A 21,286-nucleotide genomic window follows, 5' to 3' on the forward strand; every position below is an offset into this window, starting at 1 on the left:
ACAGATGAGGTAGGTGACAAATATAAACACTCAGTGACAGATGAGGTAGGTGACAAATATAAACACTCAGTGACAGATGAGGTAGGTGACAAATATAAACACTCAGTGACAGATGAGGTAGGTGACAAATATAAACACTCAGTGACAGATGAGGTAGGTGACAAATATAAACACTCAGTGACAGATGAGGTAGGTGACAAACACTCAGTGACAGATGAGGTAGGTGACAAATATAAACACTTAGTGACAGATGAGGTAGGTGACAAATATAAACACTCAGTGACAGATGAGGTAGGTGACAAATATAAACACTCAGTGACAGATGAGGTAGGTGACAAATATAAACACTCAGTGACAGATGAGGTAGGTGACAAATATAAACACTCAGTGACAGATGAGGTAGGTGACAAATATAAACACTCAGTGACAGATGAGGAAGGTGACAAATATAAACACTCAGTGACAGATGAGGTAGGTGACAAATATAAACACTCAGTGACAGATGAGGTAGGTGACAAATATAAACACTCAGTGACAGATGAGGTAGGTGACAAATATAAACACTCAGTGACAGATGAGGTAGGTGACAAATATAAACACTCAGTGACAGATGGGAGGTGACAAATATAATCACGCAGTGACGAGATGAGGTAGGGGTGACAAATATAAACACTCAGTGACAGATGAGGTAGGTGACAAATATATAACACTCAGTGAACAGATGAGGTAGGGTGACAATATAAACACTCAGTGACAGAGTGAGGTAGTGGTGACAAATATAAACACTCAGTGACAGATGAGGTAGGTGACAAATATAAACACTCAGTGACAAGATGAGGAAGGTGACAAATATTAAACACTCAGTGACAGATGAGGTAGGTGACAAATATAAACACTCAGTGACAGATGAGGAAGGTGACAAATATAAACACTCAGTGACAGATGAGGTAGGTGACAAATATAAACACTCAGTGACAGATGAGGTAGGTGACAAATATAAACACTCAGTGACAGATGAGGTAGGTGACAAATATAAACACTCAGTGACAGATGAGGTAGGTGACAAATATAAACACTCAGTGACAGATGAGGAAGGTGACAAATATAAACACTCAGTGACAGATGAGGAAGGTGACAAATATAAACACTCAGTGACAGATGAGGTAGGTGACAAATATAAACACTCAGTGACAGATGAGGTAGGTGACAAATATAAACACTCAGTGACAGATGAGGTAGGTGACAAATATAAACACTCAGTGACAGATGAGGTAGGTGACAAATATAAACACTCAGTGACAGATGAGGTAGGTGACAAATATAAACACTCAGTGACAGATGAGGTAGGTGACAAATATAAACACTCAGTGACAGATGAGGTATAGGTGACAAATTATATAACACTCAGTGACAGATGAGGTAGGTGACAAATTATAAAACACTCAGTGGAACAGATGAAGGGAAGGTGACAAATATATACACTCAGTGACAGATGAGGTAGGTGACAAATATAAACACTCAGTGACAGATGAGGTAGGTGACAATATAAACACTCAGTGACAGATGAGGTAGGTGACAAATATAAACACCTCAGTGACAGATGAGGTAGGTGACAAGATATAAACACTCAGTGACAGAGTGAGGATAGGTGGACAAATATAAACACTCAGTCACAGATGAGGTAGGTGACAAATATAAACACTCAGTGACAGATGAGGTAGGTGACAAATATAAACACTCAGTGACAGATAAGGAAGGTGACAAATATAAAACACTCAGTACAGATGAGGTAGGTGACAAATATAAACACTCAGTGACAGATGAGTAGGTGGACAAATATAAACTCTCATGTGGACAGATGAGGTAGGGTGACAAATATAAACACTCAGTGACAGATGAGGTAGGTGACAAATATAAACACTCAGTGACAGATGAGGTAGGTGACAAATATAAACACTCAGTGACAGATGAGGAAGGTGACAAATATAAACACTCAGTGACAGATGAGGTAGGTGACAAATATAAACACTCAGTGACAGATGAGGTAGGTGACAAATATAAACACTCAGTGACAGATGAGGTAGGTGACAAATATAAACACTCAGTGACAGATGAGGTAGGTGACAAATATAAACACTCAGTGACAGATGAGGTAGGTGACAAATATAAACACTCAGTGACAGAGGAAGGTGACAAATATAAACACTCAGTGACAGAGGGAGGTGACAAATATAAACACTCAGTGACAGATGAGGTAGGTGACAAATATAAACACTCAGTGACAGATGAGGTAGGTGACAAATATAAACACTCAGTGACAGATGAGGTAGGTGACAAATATAAACACTCAGTGACAGATGAGGTAGGTGACAAATATAAACACTCAGTGACAGAATGAGGTAGGTGACAAATATAAACACTCAGTGACAGATGAAGTAGGTGACAAATATAAACACTCAGTGACAGATGAGGTAGGTGACAAATATAAACACTCAGTGACAGATGAGGTAGGTGACAAATATAAACACTCAGTGACAGATGAGGTAGGTGACAAATATAAACACTCAGTGACAGATGAGGTAGGTGACAAATATAAACCTCAGTGACAGATGAGGTAGGTGACAAATATAAACACTCAGTGACAGATGAGGTAGGTGACAAATATAAACACTCAGTGACAGATGAGGTAGGTGACAAATATAAACACTCAGGTGACAGATGAGGTAGGTGACAAATATAAACACTCAGTGACAGATGAGGTAGGTGACAAATATAAACACTCAGTGACAGATGAGGTAGGTGACAAATATAAACACTCAGTGACAGATGAGGTAGGTGACAAATATAAACACTCAGTGACAGATGAGGGAGGTGACAAATATAAACACTCAGTGACAGATGAGGTAGGTGACAAATATAAACACTCAGTGACAGATGAGGAAGGTGACAAATATAAACACTCAGTGACAGATGAGGGTAGGTGACAAATATAAAACACTCAGTGACAGATGAGGTAGGTGACAATATAAACACTCTGTGACAGATGGAGTAGGTGACAAATATAAACACTCAGTGACAGATGAGGGTAGGTGACAAATATAAACACTCAGTGACAGATGAGGTAGGTGACAAATATAAACACTCAGTGACAGATGAGGTAGGCTGACAAATATAAAACACTCAGTGACAGATGAGGTAGGTGACAAATATAAACACTCTCAGTGACAGATGAGGAAGGTGACAAATATAAACACTCAGTGACAGATGAGGGGGTGACAAATATAAACACTCAGTGACAGATGAGGTAGGTGACAATATAAACACTCAGTGACAGATGAAGGTAGGTGACAAATATAAACACTCAGTGACAGATAAGGTAGGTGACAAATATAAACACTCAGTGACAGATGAGGTAGGTGACAAATATAAACACTCAGTGACAGATGAGGTAGGTGACAAATATAAACACTCAGTGACAGATGAGGTAGGTGACAAATATAAACACTCAGTGACAGATGAGGTAGGTGACAAATATAAACACTCAGTGACAGATGAGGTAGGTGACAAATATAAACACTCAGTGACAGATGAGGTAGGTGACAAATATAAACACTCAGTGACAGAATGAGGAAGGTGACAAATATAAACACTCAGTGACAGATGAGGTAGGTGACAAATATAAACACTCAGTGACAGATGAGGTAGGTGACAAATATAAACACTCAGTGACAGATGAGGTAGGTGACAAATATAAACACTCAGTGACAGATGAGGTAGGTGACAAATATAAACACTCAGTGACAGATGAGGTAGGTGACAAATATAAACACTCAGTGACAGATGAGGGTAGGGTGACAAATATAAACACTCAGTGACAGATGAGGTAGGTGACAAATATAAACACTCAGTGACAGATGAGGGTAGGTGACAAATATAAACACTCAGTGACAGATGAGGTAGGTGACAATATAAACACTCAGTGACAGATGAGGTAGAAGGTGACAAATATAAAACACTCAGTGACAGATGACGGTAGGTGACAAATATAACACTCAGTGACAGATGAGGTAGGTGACAAATATAAAACACTCAGTGACAGATGAGGTAGGTGACAAATATAAACACTCAGTGACAGATGAGGTAAGGTGACAAATATAAACACTCAGTGACAGATGAGGTAGGTGACAAATATAAACACTCAGTGACAGATGAGGTAGGTGACAAATATAAACACTCAGTGACAGAATGAGGTAGGTGACAAATATAAACACTCAGTGACAGATGAGGTAGGTGACAATATAAACACTCAGTGAACAGATGAGGTAGGTGACAAATATAAACACTCAGTGACAGATGAGGTAGGTGACAAATATAAACACTCAGTGACAGATGAGGGTAGGTGACAAATATACAACACTCAGTGACAGATGAGGTAAGGTGACAAATATAAACACTCAGTGACAGATTGAGGTAGGTGACAAATATAAACACTCAGTGACAGATGAGGTAGGTGACAAATATAAACACTCAGTGACAGATGAGGGAGGTGACAAATATAAACACTCAGTGACAGATGAGGTAGGTGACAAATATAAACACTCAGTGACAGATGAGGTAGGTGACAAATATAAACACTCAGTGACAGATGAGGGAGGTGACAAATATAAACACTCAGTGACAGATGAGGTAGGTGACAAATATAAACACTCAGTGACAGATGAGGTAGGTGACAAATATAAACACTCAGTGACAGATGAGGTAGGTGACAAATATAAACACTCAGTGACAGATGAGGTAGGTGACAAATATAAACACTCAGTGACAGATGAGGTAGGTGACAAATATAAACACTCAGTGACAGATGAGGTAGGTGACAAATATAAACACTCAGTGACAGATGAGGTAGGTGACAAATATAAACACTCAGTGACAGATGAGGTAGGTGACAAATATAAACACTCAGTGACAGATGAGGTAGGTGACAAATATAAACACTCAGTGACAGATGAGGTAGGTGACAAATATAAACACTCAGTGACAGATGAGGTAGGTGACAAATATAAACACTCAGTGACAGATGAGGTAGGTGACAAATATAAACACTCAGTGACAGATGAGGTAGGTGACAAATATAAACACTCAGTGACAGATGAGGTAGGTGACAAATATAAACACTCAGTGACAGATGAGGTAGGTGACAAATATAAACACTCAGTGACAGATGAGGTAGGTGACAAATATAAACACTCAGTGACAGATGAGGTAGGTGACAAATATAAACACTCAGTGACAGATGAGGTAGGTGACAAATATAAACACTCAGTGACAGATGAGGTAGGTGACAAATATAAACACTCAGTGACAGATGAGGTAGGTGACAAATATAAACACTCAGTGACAGATGAGGTAGGTGACAAATATAAACACTCAGTGACAGATGAGGTAGGTGACAAATATAAACACTCAGTGACAGATGAGGTAGGTGACAAATATAAACACTCAGTGACAGAAGAGGTAGGTGACAAATATAAACACTCAGTGACAGATGAGGTAGGTGACAAATATAAACACTCAGTGACAGATGAGGTAGGTGACAAATATAAACACTCAGTGACAGATGAGGGTAGGTGACAAATATAAACACTCAGTGACAGATGAGGTAGGTGACAAATATAAACACTCAGTGACAGATGAGGTAGGTGACAAATATAAACACTCAGTGACAGATGAGGTAGGTGACAAATATAAACACTCAGTGACAGATGAGGTAGGTGACAAATATAAACACTCAGTGACAGATGAGGTAGGTGACAAATATAAACACTCAGTGACAGATGAGGTAGGTGACAAATATAAACACTCAGTGACAGATGAGGTAGGTGACAAATATAAACACTCAGTGACAGATGAGGTAGGTGACAAATATAAACACTCAGTGACAGATGAGGTAGGTGACAAATATAAACACTCAGTGACAGATGAGGTAGGTGACAAATATAAACACTCAGTGACAGATGAGGTAGGTGACAAATATAAACACTCAGTGACAGATGAGGTAGGTGACAAATATAATCTCTCAGTGACAGATGAGGTAGGTGACAAATATAAACACTCAGTGACAGATGAGGTAGGTGACAAATATAAACACTCAGTGACAGATGAGGTAGGTGACAAATATAAACACTCAGTGACAGATGAGGTAGGTGACAAATATAAACACTCAGTGACAGATGAGGTAGGTGACAAATATAAACACTCAGTGACAGATGAGGTAGGTGACAAATATAAACACTCAGTGACAGATGAGGTAGGTGACAAATATAAACACTCAGTGACAGATGAGGTAGGTGACAAATATAAACACTCAGTGACAGATGAGGTAGGTGACAAATATAAACACTCAGTGACAGATGAGGTAGGTGACAAATATAAACACTCAGTGACAGATGAGGTAGGTGACAAATATAAACACTCAGTGACAGATGAGGTAGGTGACAAATATAAACACTCAGTGACAGATGAGGTAGGTGACAAATATAAACACTCAGTGACAGATGAGGTAGGTGACAAATATAAACACTCAGTGACAGATGAGGTAGGTGACAAATATAAACACTCAGTGACAGATGAGGAAGGTGACAAATATAAACACTCAGTGACAGATGAGGTAGGTGACAAATATAAACACTCAGTGACAGATGAGGTAGGTGACAAATATAAACACTCAGTGACAGATGAGGTAGGTGACAAATATAAACACTCAGTGACAGATGAGGTAGGTGACAAATATAAACACTCAGTGACAGATGAGGTAGGTGACAAATATAAACACTCAGTGACAGATGAGGTAGGTGACAAATATAAACACTCAGTGACAGATGAGGTAGGTGACAAATATAAACACTCAGTGACAGATGAGGTAGGTGACAAATATAAACACTCAGTGACAGATGAGGTAGGTGACAAATATAAACACTCAGTGACAGATGATGTAGGTGACAAATATAAACACTCAGTGACAGATGAGGTAGGTGACAAATATAAACACTCAGTGACAGATGAGGTAGGTGACAAATATAAACACTCAGTGACAGATGAGGTAGGTGACAAATATAAACACTCAGTGACAGATGAGGTAGGTGACAAATATAAACACTCAGTGACAGATAAGGTAGGTGACAAATATAAACACTCAGTGACAGATGAGGTAGGTGACAAATATAAACACTCAGTGACAGATGAGGTAGGTGACAAATATAAACACTCAGTGACAGATGAGGTAGGTGACAAATATAAACACTCAGTGACAGATGAGGTAGGTGACAAATATAAACACTCAGTGACAGATGAGGTAGGTGACAAATATAAACACTCAGTGACAGATGAGGTAGGTGACAAATATAAACACTCAGTGACAGATGAGGTAGGTGACAAATATAAACACTCAGTGACAGATGAGGTAGGTGACAAATATAAACACTCAGTGACAGATGAGGTAGGTGACAAATATAAACACTCAGTGACAGATGAGGTAGGTGACAAATATAAACACTCAGTGACAGATGAGGTAGGTGACAAATATAAACACTCAGTGACAGATGAGGTAGGTGACAAATATAAACACTCAGTGACAGATGAGGTAGGTGACAAATATAAACACTCAGTGACAGATGAGGTAGGTGACAAATATAAACACTCAGTGACAGATGAGGGAGGTGACAAATATAAACACTCAGTGACAGATGAGGTAGGTGACAAATATAAACACTCAGTGACAGATGAGGTAGGTGACAAATATAAACACTCAGTGACAGATGAGGTAGGTGACAAATATAAACACTCAGTGACAGATGAGGTAGGTGACAAATATAAACACTCAGTGACAGATGAGGTAGGTGACAAATATAAACACTCAGTGACAGATGAGGTAGGTGACAAATATAAACACTCAGTGACAGATGAGGTAGGTGACAAATATAAACACTCAGTGACAGATGAGGTAGGTGACAAATATAAACACTCAGTGACAGATGAGGTAGGTGACAAATATAAACACTCAGTGACAGATGAGGTAGGTGACAAATATAAACACTCAGTGACAGATGAGGTAGGTGACAAATATAAACACTCAGTGACAGATGAGGTAGGTGACAAATATAAACACTCAGTGACAGATGAGGTAGGTGACAAATATAAACACTCAGTGACAGATGAGGTAGGTGACAAATATAAACACTCAGTGACAGATGAGGTAGGTGACAAATATAAACACTCAGTGACAGATGAGGTAGGTGACAAATATAAACACTCAGTGACAGATGAGGTAGGTGACAAATATAAACACTCAGTGACAGATGAGGTAGGTGACAAATATAAACACTCAGTGACAGATGAGGTAGGTGACAAATATAAACACTCAGTGACAGATGAGGTAGGTGACAAATATAAACACTCAGTAACAGATGAGGTAGGTGACAAATATAAACACTCAGTGACAGATGAGGTAGGTGACAAATATAAACACTCAGTGACAGATGAGGTAGGTGACAAATATAAACACTCAGTGACAGATGAGGTAGGTGACAAATATAAACACTCAGTGACAGATGAGGTAGGTGACAAATATAAACACTCAGTGACAGATGAGGTAGGTGACAAATATAAACACTCAGTGACAGATGAGGTAGGTGACAAATATAAACACTCAGTGACAGATGAGGTAGGTGACAAATATAAACACTCAGTGACAGATGAGGTAGGTGACAAATATAAACACTCAGTGACAGATGAGGTAGGTGACAAATATAAACACTCAGTGACAGATGAGGTAGGTGACAAATATAAACACTCAGTGACAGATGAGGTAGGTGACAAATATAAACACTCAGTGACAGATGAGGTAGGTGACAAATATAAACACTCAGTGACAGATGAGGTAGGTGACAAATATAAACACTCAGTGACAGATGAGGTAGGTGACAAATATAAACACTCAGTGACAGATGAGGTAGGTGACAAATATAAACACTCAGTGACAGATGAGGTAGGTGACAAATATAAACACTCAGTGACAGATGAGGTAGGTGACAAATATAAACACTCAGTGACAGATGAGGTAGGTGACAAATATAAACACTCAGTGACAGATGAGGTAGGTGACAAATATAAACACTCAGTGACAGATGAGGTAGGTGACAAATATAAACACTCAGTGACAGATGAGGTAGGTGACAAATATAAACACTCAGTGACAGATGAGGTAGGTGACAAATATAAACACTCAGTGACAGATGAGGTAGGTGACAAATATAAACACTCAGTGACAGATGAGGTAGGTGACAAATATAAACACTCAGTGACAGATGAGGTAGGTGACAAATATAAACACTCAGTGACAGATAAGGTAGGTGACAAATATAAACACTCAGTGACAGATAAGGTAGGTGACAAATATAAACACTCAGTGACAGATGAGGTAGGTGACAAATATAAACACTCAGTGACAGATAAGGTAGGTGACAAATATAAACACTCAGTGACAGATGAGGTAGGTGACAAATATAAACACTCAGTGACAGATGAGGTAGGTGACAAATATAAACACTCAGTGACAGATGAGGTAGGTGACAAATATAAACACTCAGTGACAGATGAGGTAGGTGACAAATATAAACACTCAGTGACAGATGAGGTAGGTGACAAATATAAACACTCAGTGACAGATGAGGTAGGTGACAAATATAAACACTCAGTGACAGATGAGGTAGGTGACAAATATAAACACTCAGTGACAGATGAGGTAGGTGACAAATATAAACACTCAGTGACAGATGAGGTAGGTGACAAATATAAACACTCAGTGACAGATGAGGTAGGTGACAAATATAAACACTCAGTGACAGATGAGGTAGGTGACAAATATAAACACTCAGTGACAGATGAGGTAGGTGACAAATATAAACACTCAGTGACAGATGAGGTAGGTGACAAATATAAACACTCAGTGACAGATGAGGTAGGTGACAAATATAAACACTCAGTGACAGATGAGGTAGGTGACAAATATAAACACTCAGTGACAGATGAGGTAGGTGACAAATATAAACACTCAGTGACAGATGAGGTAGGTGACAAATATAAACACTCAGTGACAGATGAGGTAGGTGACAAATATAAACACTCAGTGACAGATGAGGTAGGTGACAAATATAAACACTCAGTGACAGATGAGGTAGGTGACAAATATAAACACTCAGTGACAGATGAGGTAGGTGACAAATATAAACACTCAGTGACAGATGAGGTAGGTGACAAATATAAACACTCAGTGACAGATGAGGTAGGTGACAAATATAAACACTCAGTGACAGATGAGGTAGGTGACAAATATAAACACTCAGTGACAGATGAGGTAGGTGACAAATATAAACACTCAGTGACAGATGAGGTAGGTGACAAATATAAACACTCAGTGACAGATGAGGTAGGTGACAAATATAAACACTCAGTGACAGATGAGGTAGGTGACAAATATAAACACTCAGTGACAGATGAGGGAGGTGACAAATATAAACACTCAGTGACAGATGAGGTAGGTGACAAATATAAACACTCAGTGACAGATGAGGTAGGTGACAAATATAAACACTCAGTGACAGATGAGGTAGGTGACAAATATAAACACTCAGTGACAGATGAGGTAGGTGACAAATATAAACACTCAGTGACAGATGAGGTAGGTGACAAATATAAACACTCAGTGACAGATGAGGTAGGTGACAAATATAAACACTCAGTGACAGATGAGGAAGGTGACAAATATAAACACTCAGTGACAGATGAGGTAGGTGACAAATATAAACACTCAGTGACAGATGAGGTAGGTGACAAATATAAATACTCAGTGACAGATGAGGTAGGTGACAAATATAAACACTCAGTGACAGATGAGGTAGGTGACAAATATAAACACTCAGTGACAGATGAGGTAGGTGACAAATATAAACACTCAGTGACAGATGAGGTAGGTGACAAATATAAACACTCAGTGACAGATGAGGAAGGTGACAAATATAAACACTCAGTGACAGATGAGGTAGGTGACAAATATAAACACTCAGTGACAGATGAGGTAGGTGACAAATATAAACACTCAGTGACAGATGAGGTAGGTGACAAATATAAACACTCAGTGACAGATGAGGTAGGTGACAAATATAAACACTCAGTGACAGATGAGGTAGGTGACAAATATAAACACTCAGTGACAGATGAGGTAGGTGACAAATATAAACACTCAGTGACAGATGAGGTAGGTGACAAATATAAACACTCAGTGACAGATGAGGTAGGTGACAAATATAAACACTTAGTGACAGATGAGGTAGGTGACAAATATAAACACTCAGTGACAGATGAGGTAGGTGACAAATATAAACACTCAGTGACAGATGAGGTAGGTGACAAATATAAACACTCAGTGACAGATGAGGTAGGTGACAAATATAAACACTCAGTGACAGATGAGGTAGGTGACAAATATAAACACTCAGTGACAGATGAGGTAGGTGACAAATATAAACACTCAGTGACAGATGAAGAAGGTGACAAATATAAACACTCAGTGACAGATGAGGGAGGTGACAAATATAAACACTTAGTGACAGATGAGGTAGGTGACAAATATAAACACTTAGTGACAGATGAGGTAGGTGACAAATATAAACACTCAGTGACAGATGAGGTAGGTGACAAATATAAACACTCAGTGACAGATGAGGGAGGTGACAAATATAAACACTCAGTGACAGATGAGGGAGGTGACAAATATAAACACTCAGTGACAGATGAGGGAGGTGACAAATATAAACACTCAGTGACAGATGAGGAAGGTGACAAATATAAACACTCAGTGACAGATGAGGGAGGTGACAAATATAAACACTCAGTGACAGATGAGGTAGGTGACAAATATAAACACTCAGTGACAGATGAGGTAGGTGACAAATATAAACACTCAGTGACAGATGAGGGAGGTGACAAATATAAACACTCAGTAACAGATGAGGTAGGTGACAAATATAAACACTCAGTGACAGATGAGGGAGGTGACAAATATAAACACTTAGTGACAGATGAGGTAGGTGACAAATATAAACACTCAGTGACAGATGAGGGAGGTGACAAATATAAATACTCAGTGACAGATGAGGTAGGTGACAAATATAAACACTCAGTGACAGATGAGGGAGGTGACAAATATAAATACTCAGTGACAGATGAGGGAGGTGACAAATATAAACACTCAGTGACAGATGAGGGAGGTGACAAATATAAACACTCAGTGACAGATGAGGGAGGTGACAAATATAAATACTCAGTCACAGATGAGGTAGGTGACAAATATAAACACTCAGTGACAGATGAGGGAGGTGACAAATGTATTGAGGGACGTCTCCCTATAAAACACAGTGACTGAATAATCAGGTGGATCTAAAAAACCCGTGTAACATCCACAATGCGTTTGGTAAAGTAAGGCAAAAAGCCATTTAGTAATGTCCGTGATCACAGAGGAATTATTGTCAAAACCAAGACATAGCCTATAAATGCCACAATTGTTAAGTATTGGAAAGAATTGTTGCAAAGTGTCACTCCAAAGATAATGAAGTTGTTATATAAACAGATACAGGGGCATATTTATCAAGCTCCGTATGGAGCTTGATGCCCCATGTTTCTGGCGAGCCTGCAAGCTCGCCAGAAACAGCAGTTATGTAGCAGGGGTCACAAAGACTGCTGCTCCATAACCTGTCCGCCTGCTCTGAGCAGGCGGACAGACATAGCCGGAAATCAACCCGATCGAGTACAATCGGGTTGATTGACACCCCCCTGCTGGCGGCCGATTGGCGGCGAGTCTGCAGGGGGCAGCGTTGCACCAGCAGCTCTTGTGAGCTCCTGGTGCAATGCTGAATACGGCGAGCGTATTGTTCGCCGTATTCAGCGAGGTCTGGCGGACCTGATCCGCACTGTCGGATCAGGTCCACCAGACCTTGATAAATAGGGGCCACAGTCTTACACAGACAGATGGAGATTTCTTCGAAAGCATAGGGGCTGTTCTTAAAAAAATTGAATTTTTTACAAATATAAGGATAATACCTGTATCGCTCTGGAAGTTCTCGACTTGTAAGTAGGTACTTTACCCTTATACGTAGCGGGTGTATCACCCGATCTTGCGGTGAAGCGCTTCTGCTCCTAGTCTGAGTTGCTTTCCAAACGAGTACCACGTGACTGATAGCGTCTGACGTCACAGCTTGTCCTCCGTCTCGATAGAGCAGATGGGTAGTGATTCCTGAAGGCGGCCAGCTGCTCCTAGTTGTAAATGGTAGCAAGAGACTTGAACCTGCCCTTAGTTCTATGCACACAGGGAAAGAATGCTATTGGGCATGAATTCACCCTCCAGACTCAAAAACAAATTTTCAGAGATGATTAAGAAATGCTTAGTAATAACCCGGGTTATAATAAAAAGTTCATAGATAATAAAAGAAATAGTATTGTAGAGAGACAATAATGTATCACAATGCCATACAGACAACGTGTTTCGCCATTCTCTGGGCTTTATCAAGATGCCCTTCTCTGGGCTTTATCAAGATCCCCAGGTGAAATGTGCGTTTGTCTACTAATACCCTTGTATACAGTGAGCTGCTCCTTGTGGATCCACAGCCCTTCCTAGATGAAATGTGCATTTGCCCACCAATCCCCTGCTCAGCTATGTACACTATGTACTATCTGAATCTGTTTCAAACCCCTTAGAGGTTTTGCTGCGCTGCCTTCATTTCAGATTGTTGCAGGGTCTATGGCTTATAATGGTTACTGAGTTGGATGAGGCTTCCCCTCTACATTTCTGGTAGGGTTCACCTTTTTAAGAAAAAAAATAAAAAAGAATTACAAGCAGTTTGAACTAATTACACCTAATCTAAGCCCCCTAATAAAATAAAAAAGCCCCCCAAAATAAAAAAAATTCCCTACCCTATTCTAAAATACAAAAGTAATCAGCTCTTTTACCAGCCCTTAAAAGGGCTTTTTGCGGGGCCTTGCCCCAAAGTAATCAGCTCTTTTGCATGAAAATAAAAATACAATACCCCCCCCAACATTACAACCCACCACCCACATACCCCTACTCTAACCCACCCAAACCCTTCTTAAAAAAACCTATCGCTAACCCCCTGAAGATCTCCCTACCTTGAGTCGTCTTCACTCAGCCGAGCCGAATTCTTCATTCAAGGTGCGCAGAGGTCCATCATCCGGTAGAAGTCTTCATCCAAGCGGGGCAAGAAGAGGTCCATCATCCGGTAGAAGTCTTCATCCAAGCGGGGCAAGAAGAGGTCCTCCATCCGGTAGAAGTCTTCATTCAGGCGGCGTCTTCAATCTTCATCCATCCGGAGCGGAGCGGAGCCATCTTCAAAGGAGCCAATGCGGAGCCATCCTCTTCTACCGACGGACTAACGACAAATGAAGGTTCCTTTAAGGGACGTCATCCAAGATGGCATCCCTTCAATTCCGATTGGCTGATAGAATTCTATCAGCCAATCGGAATTAAGGTAGAAAAAATCTGATTGGCTGATGCAATCAGCCAATCAGATTGAAGTTCAATCCGATTGGATGATCCAATCAGCCAATCGTATTGAACTTGCATTCTATTGGCTGTTCCGATCAGCCACAGCCAATAGAATGTGAGTTCAATACAATTGGCTGATTGGATCAGCCAATCGGATTGAACTTCAATCTGATTGGCTGATTGCATCACCCAATCAGATTTTTTTCTACCTTAATTCCGATTGGCTGATAGAATTCTATCAGCCAATCAGAATTGAAGGGACACCATCTTGGATGACGTCCCTTAAAGTAACCTTCATTCGTCGTTAGTCCATCGGTAGAAGACGATGGCTCCACGTCGGCTCCTTTGAAGATGGCTCCGCTCCGGATGGATGAAGATTGAAGACGCTGCCTGGATGAAGACTTCTACTGGATGGAGGACCTCTTCTTGCCCCGCTTGGATAAAGACTTCTACCGGATGATGGACCTCCTCTGCGCACCTTGGATGAAGAATTCGGCTCGGCTGAGTGAAGACGACTCAAGGTAGGGAGATCTTCAGGGGGTTAGCGATAGTTTTTTTTAAGGGGGATTTGGGTGGGTTAGAGTAGGGGTATGTGGGTGGTGGGTTGTAATGTTGGGGGGGTATTGTATTTTTATTTTCATGCAAAAGAGCTGATTACTTTGGGGCAAGGCCCTTTTAAGGGCTGGTAAAAGAGCTGATTACTTTTGTATTTTAGAATAGGGTAGGGAATTTTTTATTTTTGGGGGCTTTTTTATTTTATTAGGGGGCTTAGATTAGGTGTAATTAGTTTAAACTGCTTGTAATTCTTTTTTATTTTTTGTAATTTAGTGTTTTTTTTTTGTATTATAGAATAGTTTATTTTATTGTATTTTATTTTATGTAATTGTAGGTAATTTATTTAATTAATGTAATGATAGTGTAGTGTTCGGTTTAATTGTAACTTAGGTTAGGATTTATTTTACAGGTAATTTTGTAGTTATTTTAACTAGGTAGCTATTAAATAGTTATTAACTATTTAATAGCTATTGTACCTAGTTAAAATAAATACAAAGTTGCCTGTAAAATAAATATAAATCCTAAAATAGCTACAATGTAATTATTATTTATATTGTAGCTATATTAGGGTTTATTTTATAGGTAAGTATTTAGTTTTAAATATGAATAATTAAGTTAATTTTAGGAATATTATTTTGTTTAATATAAATTATATTTATGTTAGGGGGGTGTTAGGGTTAGAGTTTTGTTTAGGGGTTAATAACTTTATTATAGTAGCAGCGACGGTGCGGGCGGGAGATTAGGGGTTAATAATTGTAGGTAGGTGGCGGCGATGTTAGGGAGGGCAGATTAGGGGTTAATACAATTTATTCTAGTGTTTGCGAGGCGAGAGTGCGGCGGTTTAGGGGTTAATACATTTATTATAGTGGCGGCAGGGTCCGGTCGGCAGATTAGGGGTTAATAAGTGTAGGTAAGGTAGCGGCAACGTTGGGGGGGCAGATTAGGGGTTAATAAATATAATATAGGGGTCGACGATGTTAGGGGCAGCAGATTAGGGGTTCATAGGGATAATGCAGATCCCATAGAAAAGATCGGATACGCAGTTGGTGTAAGGGGATCTGCGGTAGCCTGGAATCGCGGTAGGGAAGTGAGCGGTAGACCTGTACCTGTATGACTCTAAATACCAGCGGGTGGCCAAAAGCAGCGTTAGGAGCCCTTAATGCTGCTTTTGACGGCTAACGCAGAACTCTAAATCTAGGTGTATATATTTAAGTTGATATCAGAGGGATTGTTATCCATAGACCCTTCCAATCTCGATAAACTTTGCACTCTAGCAAAACAAGGATCATATAGACTGTCATATACGTATGACCTTATTCTTCGCCCCTTTGAGGACTCCGCTATGCGGGGGGATTATGTCGAAGTGGTCACACTACAAGGACTTAGTGGTAGACTCGGCCCTCATCTCTGAAAGTTTTAGGAAGGCACACACCTGTACAGTTTCTGCGAATCTGAGAGAATCGCATATGAAATTCTTGCACCAATCTTATATCACACCTGGTCTGATACAAAAATTTGTAACAGGGTAGATGTTCCAGGAGGAGTTGATCAAATGAACTGTGATATTCATAAACTAGAGGACTGGTCAAATAAATGGGATCTGAAATGTAATATTACCAAGAGCAAAATTATGCATATAGGATCCAAAAATCCAAAGGCCAATTATAGTCTCAATGGTACATTACTGACTGTAATTAAAGAAGAAAGGGACTTGGGAATTATTATTTCAGATGATTTAAAATTTGGTACACAATGCCGTAGTGCAGCCAGCAAGGCCAGTCAAATGCTTGGTTGCTTTGGAAGAGGTTTTAGTAGCAGAAATAGCAAGGTTCTTATGCCACTTTACAGATCATTAGTTAGACCAAATATGGAATACGGTGTACATTTCTGGAGACCATGGGGCCTATTTTTCAAGCCGTCAACCGCAAATACGCTGGAATTCCGCAGCGTAATTGTGGCGAGCCTGATTCGCCTTATTTATCAAAGGCTACAGACCGGCAAAAGTGGAATTTTGTGACATAACATACGATCCGCCAGTCTCAGTCCGACACAGATCGATGCTTACGTCACTACAGATGTTTCGAATGCAAATTCGGCACTATCTGACAACTTTTGCTACTTATCAAATAACTACCAGGTACGCTCGCCACTATTCCGGCCCAGCGTACATGGTTTTCAATCCGCCCCCCTAGGTATCAATGGGAGTCTGAAAGCAGCGAAAGCTTATGTTCGCTGCTGCCCGATATCCCATTGATTCCTATGGTAGAATTAAGTTTACACCTAACACCCTAACACCCTAACATGTACCCCGAGTCTAAACACCCCTAATCTGCCGCCCCCTACACCGCCGCCACCTACATTATACTTATTAACCCCAAATCTGCCGCCCCCTACACCGCCGCCACCTACATTATACTTATTAACCCCTAATCTGCTGTCCTGACACCGCTGCCACCTACATTATACTTATTAACCCCTAATCTGCCGCCCCCTACACCGCCGCCACCTACGTTATGTTATTAGCCCCTAATCTGCCACCCCCTGTACCGCTGCCACCTACATAAAGTTATTAACCCCTATCCTGCCGCTCCCGGAGCCCACCGCAACTAAATAAACCTATTAACCCCTAAACCACCAGCCCCCCACATTGCCATAAACTAAATTAACCTATTAATCCCTAAACCTAATAACCCGCTAACTTTAAATTAAATATTAACTCATTCCTATCTTATAATAAATTTAAACTTATCTTTAGATTTAAATTAAACTATATTAAACTAATAATTAACCTATTCTAACTATTATAATAAAATTAAATTAAACGTTATTAAACTAATAAATCTACCCTAACTGTTATAATATAATTACATTAAACGTTATTAAATTAATAATTAATCTAACCTAACTTTTATACTATAATTACATAAAACTACAAATTAAAATAACTATATTATATATTTAAACACCTAACCCTACTCAAATAATTTAATTCTACACTAAAAAATTACAAAGTTACAAAAAACTAACAACTAAGTTACTAAAAATAACAAACACTAAGTTACACAAAAAAATAAACACTAAGTTACAAAAAATAAAAAATAAATCAAAGTTTTAAACTAATTACACCTAATCTAAGGGCCCTATGAAAATAAATAAGCCCCCCCCCCCCAATAAAAAAAACCCCCTAGCCTACAATAAACTACAAATAGCCCTTAAAAGGGCCTTTTGTGGGGCATTGCCCCAAAGTAATCAGCTTTTTTACCTGTAAAAAAAAATACAAATACCCCCCAACAATAAAACCCACCACCCACACAACCAACCCCCAAATAAAAAGCTTACTATAAAAACCTAAGCTCCCCATTGTCCTGAAAAGGGCATTTGGATGGGCATTGCCCTTAAAAGGGCATTTAGCTCTATTGCAGGCCGAAGTCCTAATCTAAAACTAAAACCCACCCAATAAACCCTTAAAAAAATCCTAACACTAACCCCTGAAGATTTACTTACAGTTTTGAAGATCCGACATCCATCCTCCAAGAAGCCGGTAGAAGTCCTCAACGAAGCGGCCGAAGTCTTCTATCTTCATCCATCCGGCGAGGAGCCGCTCCATCTTCAAGACATCCAATGCGGAGCATCCTCTTCCTTCCGACAACTACCAACGAATGAAGGTTCCTTTAAATGACTTCATCCAAGATGACGTCCCTTAGATTCCGATTGGCTGATAGAATTCTATCAGCCAATCGGAATTAAGGTTGAAAAAATCCTATTGGCTGTTGCAATCAGCCAATAGGATTGAGCTTGCATTCTATTGGCTGATTGGAATAGCCAATAGAATGTGAGCTCAATCCTATTGGCTGATTGGATCAGCCAATAGGATGAAAGCTCAATCCTATTGGCTGATTGCAACAGCCAATATGATTTTTTCAACCTTAATTCCGATTGGCTGATAGAATTCTATCAGCCAATCGGAATCTAAGGGACACCATCTTGGATGACGTCATTTAAAGGAACCTTCATTTGTCGGTAGTCGTCGGAAGGAAGAGGATGCTCTGCGTTGGATGCCTTGAAGATGGAGCCGCTCTGCACCGGATGGATGAAGATAGAAGATGCCATCTGGGTGAAGACTTCTGCTGGCTTGGATAAAGACTTCAGCCGCTTCGTTGAGGACTTCTCCCGGCTTCTTGGAGGATGGATGTTGGATTTTCAAAACTGTAAGTAAATCTTCTGGGGTTAGTGTTAGGATTTTTTTAAGGGTTTATTGGATGGGTTTTAGATTAGTACTTGGGCCTGCAATAGAGCTAAATGCCCTTTTAAGGGCAATGCCCATCCAGCTTAGGTTTTTTTAGATAGCTTTTTATTTGGGGGGATTGGTTGTGTGGGTGGTGGGTTTTACTGTTGGGGGGGTATTTGTATTTTTGTATTTTTTTTTACAGGTAAAAGAGCTGATTACTTTGGGGCAATGCCCCGCAAAAGGCCCTTTTAAGGGCTATTTGTAGTTTATTGTAGGCTAGGGTTTTTTTATTTTGGGGGGCTTTTTTATTTTCATAGGGCCCTTAGATTAGGTGTAATTAGTTTAAAGCTTTGATAATTTATTTTTTATTTTTTGTAACTTAGTGTTTATTTTTTTGTGTAACTATCGGCTAGATTACGAGTCTTGCGTTAGCCTTAAAAAGCAGCGTTGAGAGGTCCCAACGCTGCTTTTTAACGCCCGCTCACTTTTCTTCCGCAACTCGAGCATACCACAAAGAAGTGAGCGGTAGACCCTATCCTGTCAAGACTTCTACCGCATTTAAAAGTCAGTAGTTAAGAGTTTTATGGGCTAACGCCGTAACATAAAACTCTTAAATAAAGTGCTAAAAAGTACACTAACACCCATGAACTACCTATTAACCCCTAAACCGAGCCCCCCCCCCCCCCCCACATCGCAAACACTTAAATACATTTTTTAACCCCTAATCTGCAGACCGGACAGCGCCGCCACTTCAATAAATATATTAACCCCTAAACCGCCGCACTCCCGCCTCGCAAACACTAGTTAAATTTTATTAACCCCTAATCTGCCGTCCCTAACATCGTCAACACCTACCTACATTTATTAACCCCTAATCTGCTGCCCCCAATGTCGCCGCAAATATATTAAATGTATTAACCCCTAAACCTAAGTCTAACCCTAACACCCCCCTAACTTAAATATAATTTAAATAAAACGAAATAAAATTACTACAATTAAATAAATTATTCCTATTTAAAACTAAATACTTACCGATAAAATAAACCCTAAGCTAGCTACAATATAACGAATAGTTACATTGTAGCTAGCTTAGGATTTATATTTATTTTACAGGCAACTTTGTTTTTATTTTAACTAGGTAGAATAGTTATTAAATAGTTATTAACTATTTAATAGCTACCTAGTTAAAATAAAGACAAATTTACCTGTAAAATAAATCCTAACCTAAATTACAATTACAAGTTCATATGTAAGGATATGTTTGTTCTTTTGGATAAGTATCCCCACTCCTCTGCGTTCCTCCATGTGTTTTCAAAGAAAAGGAAACAAAATATGCAACATAGTGTAACTCTGTAACCACTTGAAATAGAGTAGTTCTGCTTGTTAACGAGTGATTACTCATATTTGTTGGAGCTTATAGCCAAGCTCAGGGAAATGTGCACTCCCACTTTATACTGGTGGGAAAACAGTACTCTCAGGCAAATCTTTTAAAACAAATATTTTACACTTGCCTGTACACCTGGGGGAGGAGCGTTCTTTACTGGTATTGTGAGGTGGTGGATTTAGCGGTTAAGGTTCTGCTTTTCCATCCATCCCCATCCAGGACTTGTATCGGCTCTTTTGAGTGATCTGATATTTAGTATTACTCATTTACCCTTTGTTATAGGTGTTCTGGGGGCATTTGTGACGCCTTTTATGTATTTTAATAAATATTTGTTTTAAGAGTTTTGCCTGAGAGTACTGTTTTCCAACCAGTATAAAGTGGGAGTGCGCATTTCCCTGAGCTTGGTTATAAGCTCCAACAAATGTGAGTAATCACTCGTTAACAAGCAGAACTGTTTCTGCTTGTTAACGAGTTTCTGCTTGTTAAATTGAAATCAGTTGATGGTAGA

At 39.6% G+C, this 21,286-nt stretch overlaps 1 protein-coding gene across 1 annotated transcript in view; it reads left to right on the top strand.

Annotated features, from left to right (window-relative positions):
• Positions 1 to 833: 833 nt before the first annotated feature.
• Positions 834 to 21,286, top strand: part of LOC128662501 (protein tyrosine phosphatase domain-containing protein 1-like) — a 292,909-nt gene continuing 272,456 nt past the window's right edge. The window contains exon 1 of the mRNA XM_053716280.1: positions 834 to 875. Coding sequence (XP_053572255.1) covers positions 834 to 875 — 42 coding nt within the window. The remainder of the gene's footprint in view (positions 876 to 21,286) is intronic.

This window comes from Bombina bombina, chromosome 6 (genome assembly GCF_027579735.1).
Source record: "Bombina bombina isolate aBomBom1 chromosome 6, aBomBom1.pri, whole genome shotgun sequence".
Lineage (NCBI taxonomy): Eukaryota > Metazoa > Chordata > Amphibia > Anura > Bombinatoridae > Bombina > Bombina bombina.